Source organism: Gadus macrocephalus, chromosome 14 (genome assembly GCF_031168955.1).
Source record: "Gadus macrocephalus chromosome 14, ASM3116895v1".
Classification (NCBI taxonomy): Eukaryota; Metazoa; Chordata; class Actinopteri; order Gadiformes; family Gadidae; genus Gadus; species Gadus macrocephalus.
Window position 1 is genome coordinate 2,189,017 of NC_082395.1, and position 22,590 is coordinate 2,211,606.

The 22,590-nt window shown below is 50.8% G+C and overlaps 2 protein-coding genes across 2 annotated transcripts in view; both read left to right on the top strand.

The window, feature by feature from the left end:
• Positions 1 to 73: 73 nt before the first annotated feature.
• Positions 74 to 16,233, top strand: LOC132472527 (USP6 N-terminal-like protein). Its single transcript, XM_060072193.1, has 14 exons — positions 74 to 628; positions 3,626 to 3,699; positions 6,034 to 6,119; positions 6,231 to 6,270; positions 7,077 to 7,157; positions 7,594 to 7,701; positions 9,416 to 9,525; positions 10,525 to 10,573; positions 11,171 to 11,291; positions 11,422 to 11,516; positions 11,710 to 11,775; positions 12,683 to 12,782; positions 13,431 to 13,583; positions 14,295 to 16,233. The coding sequence occupies exons 2-14, from the start codon at positions 3,634 to 3,636 to the stop codon at positions 14,990 to 14,992; spliced, it is 1,773 nt and encodes a 590-aa protein (XP_059928176.1). The 5' UTR covers positions 74 to 628; positions 3,626 to 3,633; the 3' UTR covers positions 14,993 to 16,233.
• A 151-nt stretch (positions 16,234 to 16,384) lies between these two features.
• The window catches only part of LOC132472523 (ankyrin repeat and BTB/POZ domain-containing protein 2-like), an 18,439-nt gene continuing 12,233 nt past the window's right edge, over positions 16,385 to 22,590 (top strand). The window contains exon 1 of the mRNA XM_060072185.1: positions 16,385 to 17,597. Coding sequence (XP_059928168.1) covers positions 16,721 to 17,597 — 877 coding nt within the window. The 5' untranslated portion in view covers positions 16,385 to 16,720. The remainder of the gene's footprint in view (positions 17,598 to 22,590) is intronic.

The window sequence follows — 22,590 nt, forward strand, 5'->3', positions numbered from 1 at the left end:
GGCCTTTTCATAAGTAGGCCAGCCTAGTTGTTTACCGATAAATGTGTGCGTATCCTCTCTGTAGTTCTGTACTTGTCCACCAGATGTCACCAGATCAGAATCCAAACGTCCAATGCAATGCGTTAATGCCGTTTTCTGTGTTTATGTTATTTCCATGTATTCTAAACGATTATTTGCAATATAAAATATAAAGCAGGCTATATTCATGAATGGGCTTAAATGGATATATAAATATATGTGCGGATGTAGGTCTATTTTTGCAGACCCCCCCCCAAGTGTCTCCAAATCCCCGTTTTCCTGATTGCTCTGAGAGTTATGGGGCAACGGGGACAGATCGGCTGCTCGGTGCCACGCCGCCGCGCCTGCTCAGTCGGAGCCTGGGACCCAAGACCAGCAGCCAATCGCGTGACCCCGGACCAGCAGCCAATCCCGTGGCCCAGAGCCTGAGTTGCGTGTTCGCTCACCACAACGGGATGATGCTCGGAGGAGAGCGGCTATTGTTGTCAACTCGGCGGAAAGGTGACAGCGCGGCTGGATCCCGAATTACACAAGCGACAAAAGGATGCCTGCAGCAGATTGTCAGCGTTGTGTCTGCACTGACAGCGCAGAGAGATAACCCACCAACACGGTAATGCATATTTTCTATTATTCTATATTCTACTCGCAGTTTTTACTCATACAGCTTATGGATTCTCCTTGTTTATCATAAGTGATGTGAGTCAATGTCCGCGGTCTCCATTACCCTATGGATTTGCCTATGGATGTTTTTCCAGATGTGGGTTATTATCGCTCGTAATTATATCGACTGCGGGTTCGATGTAATCGTCCCTCGCTCCACGAAAAATGATGAATAAGACCAAAATCGCGTCCCTATTCAACGTGAGCATCATCTGCCCTGATTATGAGCCTCGTTCAACGGAATGCATCCTGGGTTCTCAGTAATAAAGTATAGTCTGATCAAGTACGCAATTCATTTTAGCGTTATTGGTTATAGCGTTCATCGCCGGTTCGGTGGAGTCTGGGTATCCAGAAGCAAACAGCTGCTCTGCAGCTGCATTCCAAAACAAAGTGACGCGCGCGCGCGCGCGCGTGTGTGTGTGTGTGTGTGTGTGTGTGTGTGTGTGTGTGTGTGTGTGTGTGTGTGTGTGTGTGTGTGTGTTGGGTGCTTGCGTGTGTGCATGCGTGTGTGTGTGTTTTTGTGACCTCATCACCAGTGCATTTGAATGAACATTTTATGTCCGGAGAGTGTTAAATATAAACCTATAGTGGTCGTTGGCCTACCGTAGTAAAACAAGGCTTTTTGAACACACTGTACTCTACCTCTGAACACAGTTGTCCGAGTGAGCAGGAATGAGGCTCCTTGAAACAACTGTCCATGTTTCTGTAGCCTCGACCCTTAAATAGTGACTGGCTGGATGGCCGGCTGTAGCCTCCCTCTAATCGTTCAGGGGAACTGGGACCGGGCCAGTCTACCACAGCCTGGTCCAGTGCTGCTGCTGACCGCATGCGGGCCCCGGCCATATGGCTCTGATGATGGGTTTAAAGTATCATTACTATGTTGGAAGCAGCTTTGGCATTTTTCACTCCCAAACTCTCTCCGTTCTGTTCTGACAAAGTTCAAGACGGTGTGTTCAGCCAATCACCGACAGGGTAAGTATGTTTAGCGACCTCATGTAGGAGCTAGTGTAGGACTGATCTTCAGGGAGATCCAGGGATCTCTCCATGAAGCCACACAGCCATAGCATTGGAACATTAACATTGTGGGCATATAGCAGACACTTTTATCCAAAGCAACCTACAGTAGGTACAGCTGTCAGTACAGTAAGGATTTTAATGGTGCAAAAAAGTGCCAAGCACTAACAATCGCTAGGTTAACCCATTCCCCGTAGACAACAAAGGTAGCTTGGATAAGATATCTTTAAGCGCAAGGTCGTACAACATACCATAAGCGTGTACAATAAGGGCCAGGACGTCCAAACATACAATAAGTGTGTAGGAGCGGTGTGAGGGGGAGTACAAGACGGATCTGTGAGCTCATGTTTAATTTGCTCTGGTTCTGGTGTCTGCCACCTGGCCTGCATCAAGCCAATCCCAAGCGTTGATCTGATACGGGGCGGGTCTGACACGCTGACTGTACAGAGGTGCATTATGGGAGGGCCGAGCAGCCTTCCAGCTTACTTCATCCTGGACCATAGTGGAACACCAGAACCAACAGCCCTTTGTTCTCGACTCATTCCCAGATTGGGAATAACATGACTCTGGTTGCATAATCCCGCTTTAGCGATCGCCCTAATCCAAATGGTGGATGTGCCCTCTAGTGCATCCGGATTGTGACTCTGGGAATTTGTAAAGATCCCCCTAGAGAATGTGGATAATCCAGTATTAATATCCTCCCTGCTTTGTTTCGGAGTCGACATCCAACCGCACACACACACGCCCCGCGTCACACCAAGGCCAGCGTTGTTGTGCGTCGTTGTGCGTCGCAGTGCGCGCATAAACACAAAAACAGAAAGACAGCGAGCGTTTCGGATTTCATTCAGAGCTTCTGTCTCCTGTCATGATTTCTGTGCTGATGAACACAGCAGCTCGGTGTGTGTGTGTTTGTGCGTGTGTGTGTGTGGGAGAGGTCTGTGTGGGAGTGTGTGTGTGGGTGAGGGAGGGCAGTAATAGGGCGCATGCGGGCAGAGCTGACGGTTCCCAGGGCGATTGTATTACTGATGGAGAGCTGGCAGGCCATCCACAGAGCCCGCGACTCTCTCTGATGGACCATCCAGGCCGCTTGGCTCTCCAGGCCGCCGGGCTCTCCAGGCCGCTCGGCTCTCCAGGCCGCTGGGCTGATTGCTCCCGGGCAAGGCGGCCCAAACCTGGAACCTCTGTGGTTTCATGATCAATACGAGGCGCACTCAGAGTTAATTGAATGGAAGGCATGTGTACGCCAGAGTCAGGGTATAATTGATTGTCCGCAGTGATCAGGGGGATTTATACAATATTGAATATGCATTACACTTCAACGTCGTGATAAATAGTCCAATCAAGGGTAACTACTCAAGGTGCGCTGTCAGACACGCATTTCCAATGTGCATATCGTCTCCCTGTAATAGAGTTTGATATCAGCAGCATCATCTGCACCGACAGACCGTGAGTCAGCAGGCATGGCGCTGCAGACGAGAGGCAGATGTCAGCGAGGCGTGTACTGGGGGGTGGGTGTGTAGGAAGCGTAGGAAGAAAATCACAGTTCCTAGTTACGAAAGCCGACCAAGAGATGCCCTGCATCGCTGATGGCCTTGCCGTTTTGTCCACTACTGTTCACAAATTAACCTATGCTCATCTATTATGGTGATAAACAATCAGCTTTTTACCTGATCAAACCCTGATCCAATGACCCGGCTCACGTCCATTCCATGCAGTCGATGTGGTGATGAGTCGTTATGTAACCCCAGTCATCGGTCCAAGTTTGAAACCGCGCTGGCAGAGTGGTGGAGCGGTTTGGAGGCTACAAGTCGCCCACATGCATCAGAGGATTGTCTTCTCTTCTCTTCCCTTCTCGTTTTTCCATAAGTAGTGTTATTGTGTTTTGTGGCTACCTGCTGTTAAACCATGATGTTCTCCCTCTCCCTCTTTCCAGATATTGACATGAAGAAAGACATTGAGAAGCTGATCGCCGAGGAACGAGCCGATATCATCTTGAAGTATGCCCAGGTGAGCCTGCCTGCATGGATCGGAAACGCGGCACCACGTTTCGTCTGATGCTGACTTTCAGAGGGTTTTAAACATGTTCCATGTTCTAATAAATAGCCATTATTATAAAGTACATTGCCTTGTAGTGAGAGTTGCATCATCTCCGTCTGCCCACATAACGATAGGTTAAGGGTCAAAGCAGGCCGCAGGCACAGGAACAAGGACGCAAAGAGTGACTCAATGAGTGTGTGGGTTTCACTGAATGATTGTGTGTGGGTTTTCATGTATTTAGATGTTCCTGGTCGAATACAGAGCACTGTTGTTTAAGTGCCCCTTAAGTTGTTTTGCATGCTGCACATATGTCGATGCAAGAACAATACATAATAAAAACATAACAATAATGACTGTTCAGTCATTTATCAGATGATTTGTCCAAAAAGTATGACTGTCAATCCTGATGCATGTGTTAAGGCTGCAGAAAGGAGTTAGAGATCTTGCACTAAGTTGTGTATTTGTCGAGGTCTCGTTTGAAATGTTGATTTAATTAAAAAAAAGGGTGTTGATTGCTGCAAAGCAAGCATTCACTTCCCGCCCTCAACGTGCCAGATACAGGCAGTTTCCGCTGCTGGTGGCAAAAAAGGCTCCATGGCGGTGGTGCGTAAACCGTGGAGTGATGACACAGACGTTGAGTCCATATTATTTACAGAGGCTTTCATGGCTGGGGCCCAGAACATTCTGGATGGGAGTCAAACTCCTAAGCCACCTCACTATCCTGCCGCTGGGCGAAGAACAGCCACGCAGAAGGGAACGGGAGGGGTTAGACACAGGGACACATGGGAGGTCAAACGTCGCTCCGCGGCTCGGCATAGACAAGGTAGGAGCGGGACTGAGTCAGTGAAAGTGCATGTGATTGAGGGTGCAAGTGTGTGTGTGTGTGTGTGTGTGTGACTGTGTCTGTGAGTGTGTGTGCGTGTGACTGAGTGTGAGTGTGTGTGCCCACTGGGGAGCTGCGGGACAGGCCTCATCAAGCCCCAGCTACAGCTGTGACGCGGTCCGTAGTGATTTATCTGACAGTGTCCTCGGGGACACACCGAATCCTCTCCCAGCATGACAGTGGCTGCCCCCCCCCACCCCCCCACCCCCCCTCCCCAGAGGGGGGGGGTGGAGGGCACTGGGCCCCCTGCTCAGAGGGGGACACGGTGTTCTGACTTGGAGGCCCGGGAGATTCCCACGTTCTGGAGAGAATCTTGTCCTAGAATGATGTCACCCCTTTTACTGCCCCCATTTCAGGTCTATTATCTCTGCTCTCTCTCTCTCTCTCTCTCTCTCTCTCTCTCTCTCTCTCTCTCTCTCTCACTTGTCCTTCTGCTCACTTTCTCTCTCTTGCTCTCACTCTTCTCCCTATTCCTCTCACCCTCTCCATCTCTCTCTCTCCGTCTGTCCCTCCCCCCCCCCTCTCTCTCTCTCTCTCTCTCTCTCCCCCCCTCTCTTTCTCTCTCTCTCTCTCTCTCTCTCTCTCTCTCTCTCTCTCTCTCTCTCTCTCTCTCTCTCTCTCTGGCCCTCTCCCTCTGCATCCCTCTCTCTCCCCTTGCTAGACAGCCTCTGTTTGGAAACTATTTTTAGACGTTTGACTTTCATAGAGCTGAAAGAGTGGCTCTGGGGAGGGGGGGGGGGGGGGTCTCAGATAGAATCAGTCTAGGATCAGATCCATATCGTTGCCTTTGTTCACGTTTCTCAGGCCCATCGGTGTGTTTCCATGTGGCTGTCTGGTGAGAGCTGGCCCTTCGCCTGCTGTGTCAACACAGTCACATCGTCTGTGTTTTTATGGAACCGTGAACACATTCTCTGCTAGGCCATGCCCGTTATGAATATCAGTCACAGACATCATGCTACTATATGATAGGCTTGTACTAACAACGTGTTCTTCTTAATTTCTGTATCCATAAAATGCTTACTTTAGACATTTCTCCTTGCAGTTTTTACTACAAAAAAGAATGTGACAATTTAGTAAGATTAATTATTTTGTGTGTGTGCATGTGTCTGTACGTGTGTGTCCGTACGTGACGTGTTTGTGCATGTGTGCTGTTATGTGTGTGTCTGTGTGTGTGTGTGTGCGTGGGCTATGCATGTGTGTGTGTGTGTGTGTGTGTGTGTGTCTGTACGTGTGTGTGTGCATGTGTGTGTGCTTTTGTGTGTGTGTGCTATGCATGTCTGTGTGTGTGTGTGTGTGTGTGTGGGCTATGCATGTGTGTGTGTGTCTGTACGTGTGTGTGCGTGTGTATGTGTGTGTGCTTTTGTGTGTGTGTGTGCGTGTGTGTATGCGTGTACTATGCATGTCTGTGTGTGTGTGTTCAGGGCAGGCAGGGCGGTGTTGACATCGACCCCTGGGAGGATGCTGACTACAGCGTGTACCGAGTCACCGACCGTTTCGGCTTCATGCAGTAAGGCGTGTTTCACCGGCACAGCGGTCCGGCTGTCAGCCATTCACACATTTGGAGCAGTTCAATGGCCTGCCGTGGAGTAACCCTGTTGTTTCTGTCTGTTTCTACCAGTGAGAATGACCTACCGGCCCCTACTGCGTACGAGGAGAAGGTGAGTTAGACAGGCACGCTAGCACAGTACGCTTACGTGTGTGTGTATGTGTGTGTGTGTAGGCGTGTGTGCGTCCCGATCTAACCCTTCCCCCATTCACGTTCCCTGTAGCAACAATCCCAATGAATCTTTGTTGTATAAAGAGAGTGGGTTAACCTTAGCCTGGATACCAGCCTGAACTCCGCCCACAACATTTTTGGTCTGGGAGATTCAGTCTGGAGTTGAGCTAGTTGGGAGGTATTCAAGGCCTCGAAAAAGTGATCTGACCAATCAAATTGTAAGGGCGGGCTTTATACGTTGATGGACAGATGATACACATTGACGTAATCAACCACGTCACCAAAGAGCGCTCAGTTGAGTTAGTCTGAGAATAGCTGTGCGTCGCACAACATACGTCACATACTACGTTGCTCTGATTGGTTTTAGGTCTATCCAATTGAGCGAAGAGGCATTTTCCTTCCTGGTTCCGCCCTATAATCACAGCCCAATGGTTCGGTCTCAGACTCATATTCTGACTAGAATTATGAGTATGACATCGTCAGGCTAGGTTAACCTAGCAATTGAACATGATATGGTTGGGGAAGGTTTCTTTTAACATCCTAACTGTACCGACAGTGACAAAGTGTTGTTTTTCTTTCTTCTGACAAATGTACTAAATGTAATGTTATTATAAATGAAGCTCCACAGAGAAGGAACGGCTCAATAGATGCATGTATTATCTGGAGCATTCGACTCATCCTTTCTGCTTATCTAGTTATAGTGCGACACACAGGCGTTCACCCTATCTCCGTCTATTTCCTTGGCAGCGGAAGCAGCAAGAAATTGAGAGGGTGGAGAAATGGCTGAAGATGGTGAAGAAGTGGGAGAAATACAGAAACAGTGAAAGAGTGAGTATAAACAATGTCCCAGCTCTCCCGCCCAATGAAATACATGAATCAAATGTATCCTCACACAAAATTAAGGCATTTGAAGGCATTTAGACTAAAATGCATCCCACTGCTTAACCTCCATTCCTTCTTCTATCTCCTCCCCTCTCCTCTCCTCCTCCCCTTTCCCCTCCTCTCCTCCCCTCCTCTCTTCCTCTCCTTTCCCCTCCTCTCCTACCCTCCCCTTTTCTCCTCTACTCCTCTCCCCTCCTCCCCCCCTCTCCTCTCCTCCTCCCCTTTCCCCCCTCTCCCCTCCTTTCCTCCCTTCCTCTCCCCTCCTCCTCTCATCCTCCCCTTTCCCCTCCTCCTCTCCTCCTCTTCCTCATCCTCCACTTCCCCCCCTCCCCTCCCCTCCCCCCCACTCTCCTCCCCTCCCCTCCCCTCCTCTCCTGGTCAGATGGTGAAGAGAGTCTATAAGGGCATTCCTCTACAGCTCAGAGGACAGGCCTGGGCTCTCATCCTGGATGTTGAAAAGATGAAGAAGGAAAACGAAGGCAAATACAAGGTATTAAAAACCCACAGAGAAGCCCAGCGACCAATTGTTACAAACACAAATATCAGAGAGCGGGAAACCCCCTCACTCTCCCGTACACATACCCACCTTTTGATTTGTACGTGGGAGACCTGAGATGAAATCCCCTTGTTTCTACACAGCTATTGTTTCAGCCATTGTTTGCTATTATTAATAGTATGCACGTATGTCCTCTCAGTACACCCACACTCATTCCTGTGGCGTGAGGCTGCTTATGTTAGTGGGCGACATACGATACACACAGACAGATAAATGGTTAATGGACTGCATTAATACAGCGCTTTTCTAACCAGTGGCAACTCAAAGTGCTTTACATTATTGCCTCACATACTGTCACACACCGACGGCTGTGTCAAGCATGTACCTCGACACCAGCTAGGAGGAGCCTGGAATTGAACTAGCAACCGTCTGGTTACCAGCCAACCCGCTCTACTTGTGCGTTCACACCAAAAGCTGTAAAGCGTTTTGAGCGATAAACGCCCATTCACTTTCTATTAGACATGAGCGATAAAGCGAGAGGAGCGATAAAACGCTTGAGTGATAGCTTCAAAGCTGTAAAGCTGCAAATGAGAGTTGAAAACAGCTCAACTCTATGCAAATGAGCTAGTAGCGTTTCGGCTGTAAATGACCGCCAGCCAATCGGAATGTAGATGTCTCTCGCTGGCGTGGGTCCCAGTAAACATACGTGAGAACTTAAGTTCCTATTTCCTACCACACATTTGTTCCTTCATCATGGTGCGTGAGAGAATAATTGCGTCTATTGCAGGGCATCGAATTTGTCCGTGATTGCATAGCCAACGTGGTCTTATTATAGCCCGATCATTAACTTAAAAACACATAGAAAGAATAAAGCATCCAGCATATGATTTCAACAATTTGTGAGGGCATACGCAATCCGCATTACGCAACACGCATGGGACGGGGATGGTCGCACAGTTGAATGCTGATGGAAACCAGCGGACGAGCGGTGGGTGGAGATGTGCGCGCATTTCAGAAGCAGGGAGATACCGCACAAAAAACGAGTTCTAATTTGTTAGTTTGCCGTGGGTCTGCCTGGCACAGATGCCCCCGTTGAGTGGATCTTTTCCATAATTATCAATTATACACACACACACACACACACACACACACACACACACACACACACACACACACACACACACACACACACACACACACACACACACACACACACACACACACACGATAGCGATCAACTAAGCTATAATCTAGCATATAAGCAATCGCTCCATTAATTAGTTATTCAGTGTTGCATGTATTCGTGCTTACTATTCTTTTTCTATTGACCAAAGTTATGACTATCTTGTGTTTTTGTGGCTCGGCGTCAGCAGCAGCACTTGCCTCAACTATGAGCGTGCAGGCAAAAAGCGCGGCTCCTTTAAATGGAAAAGCAAAATCGCAAGAGCGATATGAGCTGTAAATATTTTGGACAGCGTTGCGTTTTGAGCTATTCCGCGATTTTGCATCTTTTACAGCTTTTGGTGTGAACGTACAGCTACCTCCTGAGCCATATGCCACCCCAAGTGTATTGCTCTGCATTGTAATTATTGCTAACATTAAACACCTATTATTTTGACTTGATTAGTTTAAAACAGAAACTCCCTCTACATTTGTTCACACATCCCATCGCTAACCTCCCTTTGTTCCCCCTGTTGCCGTGCACTAGAGAATGAAGGAACAAGCCACGCTGTACTCCTCTGAGATCAAGCAGATCGACCTGGACATCAACAGGACCTTCCGCAACCATATCATGTTCATGGACCGCTTTGGGGTCAAGTGAGTGTTGGCCTCACCCCTCCCAGCCCCCCTGCCCGAGCCCACTGCTGCTCTGAGAGGAGAGGAGGCAGCTGCTGCCCCTGATGTGCTTCCCCAATCCCCCTTACGCTCTGACTCTAAACACAAGTTTATTGACCCTGAAACCGACAGCCTATAAAAGTGGATCAAAGTGTTTGTATGAATGCTGAGGGTAAAAAAAAGCCTTTGAAACGGATCAGAAGGGCTCAAGAACGTATGTTTCAGCCAGGGTTTAGTGCAGCAAGTCGAATGAGTGGATGTGAAATGTGTATATGTAGTTCTGCTATGTTTGCATCCAGGCTCATTTTAAAAGTAAACCGTTTATGTAACGTAATTACTGTGGATTATGCGCACGGAAACAGTTTGCGCTCACTGTGTCGGCAGCACCACAGGGAATTTAGATTTTTAAACATATGGAGGGAGAGAGAGAGAGAGAGAGAGAGAGAGAGAGAGAGAGAGAGAGAGAGAGAGAGAGAGAGAGGAATAGAGTGGGAGAGAGAGAGAGAGAGAGAGAGAGAGAGAGAGAGAGAGAGAGAGAGAGAGAGAGAGAGAGAGAGAGAGAGAGAGGGGAATAGAGAGAGAGAGAGAGAGAGAGAGGAATAGAGTGGGAGAGAGTGGGTCTCAGTGTTTTTACTGTGCTGGGTTTGTTTGGAACCTGAGCCAGCGATGGCATGATGTCACTGACTGCCTAATGGGCCACAGGCTTGTAGGGAAGAGCGAGGCGATGGAAACTCAAACTGTAGCCGCAGTGAACTCAAAGAAACACTTCAATGCGTCGGCTTAAAACGTAGCACTTCTGCTGTGACATTACTTTTTCTTTCTCAGGCGGTTTATCTAAACATTAAAGTTCCACACTGAAACGTCAGCGTGTTTGTAAGAAGCGCGTTTGGTGCTGAATCTAACTCTGTCATCCCAATTTAGTGTACTCATTCTTTCCATCCCTCTCTCTCTCCCTCTCCTTCTCCCTTTCCGTCCCCACAGACAGCAGGCCCTTTTCAACGTTCTGTCTGCCTACTCGGTCTACAACACGGTGAGTCTGTCCCCCCCATTCCCACCATTAGCCCTCGCTTAGTTAGAAACATGCACCCCCCCCCCCCCCCTCAAAAAGCTAAAGAAACGTAACCAACAAATTACACGAGACAGGCGTTCGAAAAAGGTGAGCTCAACGTTAGCCTGATTGATTCTGCATGGACAAAAGCCGGGACAGTCAATAAGGGCTCAACGATAACTGCATGTGTTCCCTGTCCCCCATCTCCTCTCCTTTGTCCCCTGTCCCGTCTCGTTTCCCTCCCATCCCTCCCCCTGCTCCCCATTGTTAGCCGTATAGCATAGAGAGCAAGCAAACTACATTTACATTTAGGGCATATATCAGACGCTTTTATCCAAAGCGACTTACAATAAGTACATTAGCCAGAAGTAAGAGAAACAACACTCTATCGCTGTCGGTACAGTCAGGATGTTCTTAAAACCAAGTGCCAAGCACTAACAACCGCAAGGTTAACCCATTCCCTGTACACAACAGAGATAGCATTCTGTATGCCCGAGTCAACCGTTGCAAAAGGTGGAGTTTAGAGAGGCAGAGAATAAGAGCTTTTCGTCCGTCTGTGCCCTCCCCGTCCCGCCGCAGGAGGTGAGCTACTGCCAGGGCATGAGTCAGGTGGCCGCCCTGCTGCTCATGTACATGAACGAGGAGGACGCCTTCTGGGCCCTGTGTCAGCTGCTGACCGACCAGAGGCACGGCATGCACGGTGAGCGGCAGCGGGCCGGGGAGCCCTGGGGTCGAGGGTCTCGGCCGGGGAGGGGCCCCCTGCGAGATGGGGAAGTGTGAGGCGGGGTGGACAGCGATCAAGCTTTTGTTCTCTCTTTTGTCCACTGAAGGGTTTTTCGTGCCGGGTTTCCCCAAGCTGCAGCGTTTCCAAGCCCATCACGATCGGATCATCTCCAAACTCATCCCCAAGCTGAAGAAGCATCTGGTGAGATTACTGCGGAGTCGGTTATGCAATGCATACACACGTGAGGGTTGATGCATTCGCCCATACACACGTACACAGACAATACTCGGGCATGGCTATAACCATCTGCGAAAGAAAAGCAGGATAACAACTTGACTGAGTTGACAATCTATAATATATTTCCATCTGTGTCCTTCTGTCTTTCCCCTCTCAGGACCGAGAGCAGATGTCCGCTGGGATCTACAGCACCAAATGGTTTCTGCAGTGTTTCATTGACCGGGTGAGAAAGCAACACACACACAGAGCCCATGTTGACATCCCTCCACCTCCATCTCTTTCCCCTCTTGTCGCCTCGCCTTGGCCTCTCGTCCTCTGCTCCTCTCTCTAATATTTATTGCGTTGTTTCGGGAATGCACGTGAATAATAAAGCCCTTTGGCAGAAAGTTGACCTTATTCTGCATGCCTACAATTATGATTCCTGCACCGAAAATAAACGGGTCTGAATAAAGCTGAGGTCTGGTGGTATTGGCCGGGGGGGATATTAAAGAGGTAACATTAAGACTGGTTAGGGATGAACTACTGTTAGCCTCCCCCTCGCCCCCGAAAGCCACAACCGTGCGACGGCGCAGCGGTCTGGAGCAGACCGGCTGCTGTCAGCACTTTGTGGCCCTGGTGGGCCCGGCGGGTTCCGGGGTAGACGGGCCTGCACGGATCCTGTGGTCTGCGAGAGAACCCAACAAACCCCCTGACTTCGGAGAGGGATGCAGCCGGGCTCCGGTGTCACACATTCTGCATGTGCAACCGCTGGCCTGGAGGAAGTAGCAGAGAGCAGCAGCCATGGGGGAGAGAAGTGGGGTGGTGGTGGTGGTGGTGGAGGTGGTGGTGGTGGTGGTGGTTTAGGTGGTGGTGGTGCTGGTGGTGGAGGTGGTGGTGGTTGAGGTGGGGGTGGGGGTGGTGGTTGTGGTGGTGGTTGAGGTGGTGGTGGTGGTGGTGGTGGTGGTGGTGGTGGTGGTGGTGGTGGAGGTGGTGGTGGTGGGGGTGGGGGTGGTGGTGGTGCTGGTGGTGGAGGTGGTGGTGGTTGAGGTGGGGGTGGGGGTGGGGGTGGTGGTTGTGGTGGTGGTGGTGGTGTTGGTTGTGGTGGTGGTGGTGGTGGTGGTGGTGTGTTGACTTCCTTGTGTTCCGTTCAGACTCCTTTTACGCTGACCCTACGCCTGTGGGACATCTTCATCCTGGAGGGAGAGAGGCTGCTGACCGCCATGGCCTACACCACCCTGAAGATACACCGAAGTACGCAGACAGGCCACTGAACGCATGCAGGGGAATAAGGGAGCGGGCTCATGCAATTCAGATTGGTGCTGAGTGGTTTCACATGGCACCAGGCTGAGCCAATCAGATACAGCAAGGTCAAAAATACATTGTTTCCCCAGAATCTTTGCTGTTATTTTTCTTCAAGTGTCTGGTTAAACTTTTAAGACTGTGAGGGGAGATGCCTCGTATCATTATTGGCAAGACACTATTAAGACACTGTAATTATTTTTTTCACGGGTGTGTTTTTGTGCACGTGTGTTTGTGTGTGTGTCTGTGACTGTATGTGACTGTGTGTGTGTGTGTGTGTTTTCGTGCGTGCGTGTGTGTGTGTTTGCGTGCGTGTGTTTGTTTGTTTGTGTGCGTGCATGTCTGTGTGAGTGCGTGCATACGTGCGCGTGTGTGTGTGCGTGTGTATGTGACTGTGTGTGTGTGTGTTTGTGTTTCTGTTTGCGTGCGTGTGTGCGTGCGTGCGTGCATGTCTGTATGAGTGCGTGCATGGGTGCGTGTGTGTGTGCGTGTGACTGTGTGTGTGTGTGCTTGCGTGCATGTGTGTGTGTGTGCGTGCGTGCGTGCGTGTGCATTTCTGTGTGTGTGTGTGTGTGTGTGCGTGTGCGATAAATGAACCAGAGTACCTGCAGAAGATGTCCCTGGAGGAGCTGCGGGAGTTCCTCCAGGAGAGGATCTCCCAGACGTTCCTGAGCAGCGACGACGCGGTCGTGGAGCACCTGCAGACCGCCATGACGGAGCTGCGCCGGATGAAGCTCGACCTCCCCCCCCCAGGTGCAGGAAAACAAGCTCTCCCCAGCCTTCTCTTTACAGTCCAGGACGCCCACAGCTCCGCCTCTGGTGGAAAGGGGTTACTGCAATTGGTCTTTGTGCGTTGGTTGAGGGTTGCTCATGATGATGTCTTACCTTAAGTTCTACGTTCTCTATACTTTATCTATGGTGAATTATAGCGTCACTGAGCCACTTTATACCTTCCACTGTTGGTCCTGTTTACTGTTTGAAGCTAAGGGTCAGCTTAGCTCAGGAGGTAGAGCAACCATTGTAACTGAAAGGTTGCTAGTTCGATCCCCAGCTCCTCCTAGCTGAGTGTTGATGTGTCCCTGAGCAAGACACTTAACCCTAACTGCTCCTGTCGAGCTGGCTGTCGCCTTGCATGGTTGACTCTGCTGTCGGTCTGTCAATGTGTGTATTAACCGATGTAAGTCGCTTTGGATAAAAGCGTCTGCTAAATGCCCTATTTGTAATTGTTTGTCCTTACTTTAGCATTTCTCTAAGCACTTCCTTAGCATTACTTGAGCACGACTTTGTATTGTATCGTGTTGTATTATATCTTGTTTCTCCTCCTTGACTGCTGCTGTGCTTTAACACTAGAATTTCCCCCTGAATGACAATAAAGTGTTATCTACCTATCTATGGCAGGAGGCCATGCCTGGCCCTAGCTGTGTTTGAGGCTGATATCTCCCTGCTCCTCTGGTCTCCCTCCAGGTAAGGCGGAGGAGTTGCCCCTGGAGCCACTGGGGCAGGAGGTGCCCGTGGTGCTGAGTCCGGTGCAGCCCGGCGGGGGGAAGCCGCCCGCGGCGGGCGCCCTGAGCCTCCACGTCATCCCCCACCAGCCTGACGCCGTCTCCCCCGTCCAGAGCCCCTCCGAGGACCCCCGGGACCCGGAGGCCCTCGACGCAGAGGAAGGCCGTCCCCTGCCGTCCCCGGAGCCCGTCCTCGTCCACAGCCAGGCTCCGCCCTCCCCTGACGGAGGGCCCCCGGCGGGGCCGCCCCCGTACCAGCCCCCAGGGGCCCGGGGAGCCGAGCACGGGGAGCCTCCTCAACGCGCGCCGCTCCCTGGAGAACCTCCTCAAAGCCGGGCCGAGGGCGGCGACACAGCGGGCCCCGAGGCAGAGGCGGGGGCCATGAGGGGCGGGGCGGACCCCCCAGCAGCCAGGGAGACCCTCTCGCCGGGCCCCCCGGACCCGGCCCCCGGAGGGATGACCAGGACGCACTCGGCGCCCGTGTTCCGCTCGGCGTCGCAGACGTCAGCGTCCAGCCTGCCTCGGTCCGAGAGCCTCCCTCAGACGGACAGCGCTGAGGGCGGCGGTGGGGCCCGGCGGCTGGAGCACCCAGCCCCCACGCTGCCTGAGCCTATTGGCAAGGCACCGCGGCCCGGAGGGGGAGGAGCCGGGCCGACATGAGGCGGAGCCGAGCTCAGCCAATAGGACTCCAGGCTCACAAGACAGTCTCGATGCTGGAATCAGACGGCGTGCGTTATGGTGGCCCTGAAGGGAAAAATAATTGAAGATAATATTAGGGCAATGACTCAAAGAACAGAAAACACGAGAGTATCTACGTGGGACATCAGCGGACAGTGATGACATCATGGAAGAGGTTTTTATAGGAGGAAATGGAAGACATTTTATATGAAAACCATAGACGTTCATGTTCTAGTACTGCGGGTTACATGGATTGGTGACACTAGCCTGATACTAGTCTGACGTAACAGAATCTGTACGTTTTTTAAACATGTACGTTTTTTGTAGTTTTGCGATATTTTGTTGAATATTTTAATGTTACTGTAGGCTACTTTGTTTGCTCAGTCGTTCTTTGTAAAACGTTTGCTAGAAGAGTCTTCTTTTATTTTTTTGTACTTCATGCCTTATCTAGATCAGCTTCAGGTTTGGTATCGGCAGTCCTACCGTGTTTTGTAACAGAGGGATTCTGGTGATTTGGAAGACGGCTGTAAGATAGTTCCAGTAATGTGGACGTTAGCGTAGCATCTGACCCTTTGCAGGTTGGCTCAGTGAGCTGGCTCACTGTCGGAATGATTGTACACATTGTAACCTATCGCTAACCTAAGCTAATAAGCTAAGTTTAACTGCCAAGTTTTCTTGTTTAATAATTTATTGTTAGAAAGAAACATAGAAATGTAAGAATAAGGACTAGTGCATAACCTTTCAATAACGTTGTACAATCGGAAGAAGAGCTAGCATGCTTCGCTTGAGTTGAACGCTGAATGTCATTGCTCTAAAGATAACGTTTGGCTTCTATGTGACATCTTTCAATACTATTTATTGGAAAAGTACATTAGGGCTAACTGAATTGCCTTTAGGAGTTGACCACCAGCGTAAGAGAAGCAGGACATTTCTACTGGGTCATACTGAAACTCTGAAGGTAGAAATAGTGAATGGGCGCCATCTAGTGGTGCGTTTAGGTTAAGCATGTCCTAGTGTTGCACTGTACCCAGAAACTAGAGAAGTCTTAATTTTTAAGTAACGTTGAGAGGTTTTGTGTTCAACACTTCCTCCTGCGTCCCTTCAAACATTTTATATACAGCGGCAAGTCTTTTGAAAACTGTTGTAGCCTATAATAGGAATGGATAGTAGCCTACATGATCCCTGGATTTGTACAACTAAGGTAATACATATTTTATCTTCTCTATGGTGTGTGTCCTTCTTTTTTCACAACAATTCTGAATCGGTAAAACGTCAAATTGTTTACACGTCATAAAAAGCATGCCAGCCTGGGGTTGAGATGATGGAGTTATGTAACGTCCAGTGTGCTATTCGCCAGACGTCCACATGGGGGCGCTGCATGGCGTTGATGAGGCGAAGCGATGCGCTGGTTCCTCTAAAGACCCCGCTCTGATTGGTTCCGTTAATAAAGCGCTGTGATTGGTCAGGGAAACATCATATAGTGGACGTCCGCGGGGCAGTCTCCTCCGGCCGATGTTGGCGCAACTGGTGTGAGGAGTTTGAAAAGTTGAACCCAATGCGCATCTATGACAACCAAAGCAGTCAGAGAGCGCTTTAGGAGGACCTGCTTGGTTTATGGGACATCTCTGCTCTCCTCCTCGCTGCTCCTGAAGTTATAAACGCCTTAAAGTTAACTTTCTAAGTAGTTTATCCTTGTTCTAAGTTCCTGGGATGTCCTGCAGCCTCTTGATGAAGACCCTGGCTGACCTGAATCTGGACGCCGGGTATGTTGCCTCGGACTCGGGTAACTCCTTCAGCCTCTCCTCCTCATCCTCCAGGCAGTCCCGCTCCCAGGTGAGCTCGCCTCCCCGCGGCGCGTGGTGGCAGCGCGCGGGGTCCCTGAGCAGCAGGAACGGCAGCTGGGACACGGTGGTCACGGCGGAGGACGCGGGGGACCTCCTGACCACGTGTCCCTACCTGCCGGAGCTCGAGGACTACCCGTGGACCGACCAGGAGCTCGAGGGAGTCCTGCGTAAAGTGGCGGGCGCCGAGACGTACTTCACCTGGGAGGCAGTGCAACGGCTCTCAGCGTACCTGCGCCGGGCGGTGGTTCGCATCGCGCGCGAGGCTCAGAGACTGAGCGAGCTGCACAAGAGGTGCACGCGGTTCGAGATCCAGAGCGCCATCAGGATGGTGCTGAGCTTCGGGCTGGCCGACAGGTGCGTGTCCGCCGCGGTCGAGGCCGTCTCCCTGCACTGCATGAGTTCCGGTGACGCGGCGCAGCAGCAGCGCAGGAAGTCCGCGCGCTGTGGACTGGGGCTGTCCGTGGGACGGTTCTTCCGGTGGATGGTGGAGACCGGCGTCTCCGTGCGTGTGCATGAGTACGCGGCCATCTGCCTGACGGCTTGCGTGGAGAGCCTGGCGGAGGAGGTGGGCGCGCGGGCTCTGGCGGCGGCCAGACAGGTGGGGCGCGCAGGGAGCGCGGAGAGCGCGCAGCACACGGTGGGATGCGGTGCGGAAGCGCTGGACGCGGCGGTGAACAACGACGCGGAGCTGTGGGGGCTCCTGCAGAACTACGAGCACCTCACCTGTGGCAAGAATGCCAACGGTAAGTTGAGCCTTTAAGTCCAGTAAGTACGTTTGTCAGAAGAAAGAGAAACAACAATATATCGCTGTCGGGGCAGTAAGGATGTTCACAGAACCAAGTGCCAAGCACTAACAATCACTAGGTTAACCCATTCCCTGTATACAACAATGATAGTATAAGATGCTACACAAGGCTAAGTACAAATTCATCCGTGCCAGGAAGTACAACATCCAATAAGTGCAGAAGGGAGGGGGGGGGGGGGGGGGGGGCTATGCAGAGTCTTTTGCAGAAGCTGGTGAGTGACTTTCTGCGTTGGTGTGTGCGTTTGTGTGTTATATGGTGAAAATAGTATGCCTGAGGGGTATGCGAGTGAATAGGGAAACTGCCCGTCCACAAAGAACTCAATCTCAAATGAAACAGTATAAACCAAACAACGGCAGCGTCTGACTGATTGAGTAGGCCCGTTCCACTCCATTAATGGGCAGGAAGGGATTACGGAGAGTTAATGATGTTAATGCTGCTGCTGCATCTCATGGAGATGTAGAGTCTGGTAACGAGAGCTATAGGGAGTCCAGGGGTAGGCTGACCGTGGACGGATTTAGAGGAAAGCCCCTCAGACAGGAAGAGAGAATTTGGGGTAATAATAGCAGTTGTGGAAGGAGAAGATTCCGGGGGATATGAGTCTGGGTCAGATAGTGTGTGTGTGTGTGTGTGTGTGTGTGTGTGTGTGTGTGTGTGTGTGTGTGTGTGTGTGTGTGTGTGTGTGTGTGTGTGTGTGTGTGTGTGTGTGTGTGTGTGTGTGTGTGTGTTTGGATAGATGTGTGTGTGTGTTCGCGTGTGTATTGTGTGTCTGTCTTGTTGGGTGGGTTGGGATGGATGATTGGGTGTGTATGTGCGTGGTTGCATGTGCATGCGTGTATGTATGTGTGTGTGTGTGTGTGTCTGCATGTGTGTGTGTGCGTGCCTGCACGGGCGCGTATTCAGAGTATCTGCTGTTTAACCGCAGGCTACAGTGTTAATATGCAGAACATCCGGTGTAGGGGAAGGCCAGCCCTGGTTGGTGCAGACTAGGAGCAACATGCCCAGAATGATGCCCAGTTAGCAAGCGTGTCCATAAACACATCGTAAAGAGCTTCGAGGGGCATTTGTGGTTAGGAGAATCCACCACAAACTTAAGCAGACTTGGACTGGCCTTCACACGGTTCCTGTGGGTAAGCACTAAGCACTCCCTCCAGACATCACAGACAGCACCTTGTTGAAGACACCTTGACGGCAGGGTCTTGGCTGCGGTATGGCTTTCCTTGACACTGCGCTAGTGATCCAGGGTTCTTCGTCTGCGGAGGTCACATGTGAGGGGCTGTTGAGCAGTACTAATGAGGGGTGGAACAGGGAGGTGAGGGGCGGGTCAGTCTACCTCTACCTTTAGGAGGAGAAACAACAATATATCGCTGTACAGTAAGGATGTTCATAGGAACAAGTGCCAAGCACGAAAAATCGCTAGGTTAACCCGTTCACCGTCATCAACAAAGATAGCTTGGATACGATGCTGCACAATGCTAAGTACTACTTTTAACTGCCAGGACGTACGACAGACAATAAGTGGGTGCATTACTGTGTAGTACATTAGTGGCATGCACTTCACACACGCTGAGTAGAGCCATGGCTCCCTCTCTGTAGTGGGCTGATGTTACACAGAGAAACATCTGAATAATCCTACCTCAGAAAACACATGGCGCTGAAACCAGAACTCTTGAGTTTGGGTTTCCTACTCTGAGGCCTCGTTCGCAGCTTGAGTCTTCAGTAGCGGCTTGTAATGCCATTACCCTTCCGGACGACTGAAACATATTTCTCTGAATGCATTTGCCGCCACATGAAATGATTGTTTTTGTCAGTTTAAAAACATGCAATTTTACTTTTTAATTTATTTTTGGACATTTCATAAAAGTTCATACATATCTGTCTGAACTGTTTAGGAAGAAGTGGATACTGGACTTTGAGGGGCGACGTTGTGATGCTAGTTTAACTATGTTAAGCTCACATGGAGCCGGGCTCTGCCCTGTGGGGGGTCTGGGGGGGGGGGGGGGGGGGGGGGTTAGGGGGCTTGGGGATGGGGGGTGGGGGCGGTACGGGTTGGGACCCCCCGGCTCCAGTACACTCAGAGCCAGGGTGAGTGACCGGCACGCTGATGGGGTCTCCACAGTTGACACAAGGGCTTTTGTGGACGTCTGAGGAGGAGGGACGAGATGGTCCCCCAGTCGGTCCCGATTAGGGCGTAGTCAGTGACCGGTCGGAGCCCGATCCCGGCCAGGCCTCTAATTACAGCCCCCGCTGCCGGGGCTTTTGTGAGACGTGTCGGCCGCGTTTACCGTCAGCGGGCGGCGGGGGTGTAATTCACCAAACAATAGAGATCAGCAGAGCCAAACCCGAGATGGCTTCAGTTCTGGACACTGACATCAAGAGTAAGGCTGTGAAGTGGCGGAAATCACTGCACATCCGCCGAGTTTTGATCAAGTTTCATTTTCCTCCATTTGTTCGTGAAACTTAACTTATACAGGAATTGATCCTCTAGCCCGTCCATTCATGAACGTCTGGGGACCCAGAATTGGACTCAGCAAATAGTTCATTCCTTTCAATGGGAAACACGGCAGTTAGCTGAGGGATTGGATGATGGGGGGGGAGGAGATGACGTCTGTTTTATAGCTTGGTCGGTGAACCAGATGGAGATGGTATGAGTATCCCTGCTGGATTAGCACCGGGCCTGGAGTCGGTGTGTGCACCTAAACCCCAACGGACGAGCGGACACTTTCTCCAGCTGTCGGCCCCCTCTCCTGTGGGAGGGTGAAGGGTTAAGGGGCTCCCAGGATCCACTCACACCAACCCCCCCCTGGAGGGGGTCGCCCTGGATCAGAAACAGGATCAATGTGTGGAGGATTCACACTGCAAATCAGAAGTAGATTTACTTTACTTGCTCACTCCTTGTTAGGTTTTTACACACAATCATACCCAAACACAGATCTACGTACAATAGAGCTGCCTGCTCCAAGGAGATCGATCATCATTGGACCAGGCTGAGGTCCAACCTGCTAGGTCTCTCTGAACACTGATGCTGGCTATGGGACGACCAGCCCTTAAGCGCTGGTCTAGTAGAAGTCGGTGTGTGCGTACACACACATTACCACACACACACACACACACACACGCACGCACGCACGCACGCACGCACGCACGCACGCACGCACGCACGCACGCACGCACACACACACACACACACACACACACACACACACACACACACACACACACACACACACACACACACACACACACACACACACACACACACGCACACGCACACACGTATAAACACACACGTATAAACACACACAAAGTGCCCATCCCCCTCTCCAACACCGGCCTCCTCTGTAGCAGTCCAGGAGCCAACAGTTGCAGCATTATGCGGCCGCAGAGCAGAACAGGGCCTTCTGTCTCTGGGTGCTGCTGGCTCACTGAGCCCGCTCTGTCTCCAACGGGAACACAGGCTTTACAGCGTCTTGTACTCACTCCTGTCTGCTTACTCATAAAAACAACACACACCGAACCCAACACGCTCACACTCACCCCAACCTTTACAGCCTCCATCCTCTCTCACACACTCACACACACACACACACACACACACACACACACACACACACACACACACACACACACACACACACCCTTGGGATGCGGTCATTTTAGAGGGTGATGTAGGGTTGAGATTTCAATGTTGTTGCCGTTTTACCGTCAGCCACACACACACAAGGAGGAAAGGCGACAGGAAATGAGTTAATGACCTGTGATTATCCCATTGAGCAGGGCACTGTTGGACACAACACGGGAGCCGGGACGGGACGGGGGGGGGGGGACAAGGCTCCGGGACAGGTAGGGGTTTAGAAACAGCCCCGTTTGTGCTTTGTCCCCCACCACCTCTCCACCAACCGCAGAAGACTGCTGGCTTGTTGCCCAAGGACCCCCGGGCCCCTGAATAGACACTTGTTCACAGGGGTCTATTGCCATTATGCGGCACACTTGATAAACGTTGTGCACACTTGAGAACGTGGACTGTTTGTGTCCGACAAGACAAGGACCTGCTTTGAGTTAACTGCACAGGTCACCTGGAGGGACGTGGAGGGACGTGTGTTTAAGTTGTTCCGATACAGATTCTACTTTCGGAACTTCCTCCGATACTGCCTACAATGCAGTCGGGTGTCAGTGAGTATGTGAGTCTATGCGCTGATCCGATACCATCACACGACTCATTTGCTACACAGGCAGAGAACCTCACAAACACGTGCTGAGTTACGCTGCGTTCGTTAGCGGTCGGAGGTGGAAAAGTCGGAATTGGAAACGCGTCATCTCTGACTTACGTTCGTTAAAGCTACCAAGTCGGAGAACATGTATGGATGGACGCTTAACTACAAGAATAAAAATGTATTAATATAATTATAGATTATATATATATTTTATTTATTTTTTTAATTGTCGACAGCAAGTGAACCGACTGCTATCCGATTGCTGTCATCTAAGAGAACAATTTAATAAGAGTTCTATTAATCAGTGCTATTAGTAGTTACAATGCTAGATGCTGTATCGGTATATACTCGGTATCGGATGATACTCATGTTCAGGAATTGGAATATGTGTCGGGAAGGAAAAATGTAGGTATGGGAACATCTGTAGTTTAAAGCCCACTTCACTTGTTGACAACATCCCACCATGTGAAGTCTGTTCACTCGGTCAGGGAATCACTCTGGAGTAGGAGAAAGGCGTTGTGGTAAAGAGTTTAGGATGGGTCACGAGGGTGATGAGAACTCATTCGTTGTGCCAAACCTTTCTAACAGACAACGTTGAGCATCCCGGATGAAACACTACCTAAAAATAAATCACGTGTGACTGCAGACTAGTGGGACGATAGCAGGGCTGCTGACGGGGTGTGTGTGTGTGTGTGTGTGTGTGTGCGTGTGCGTGTGCG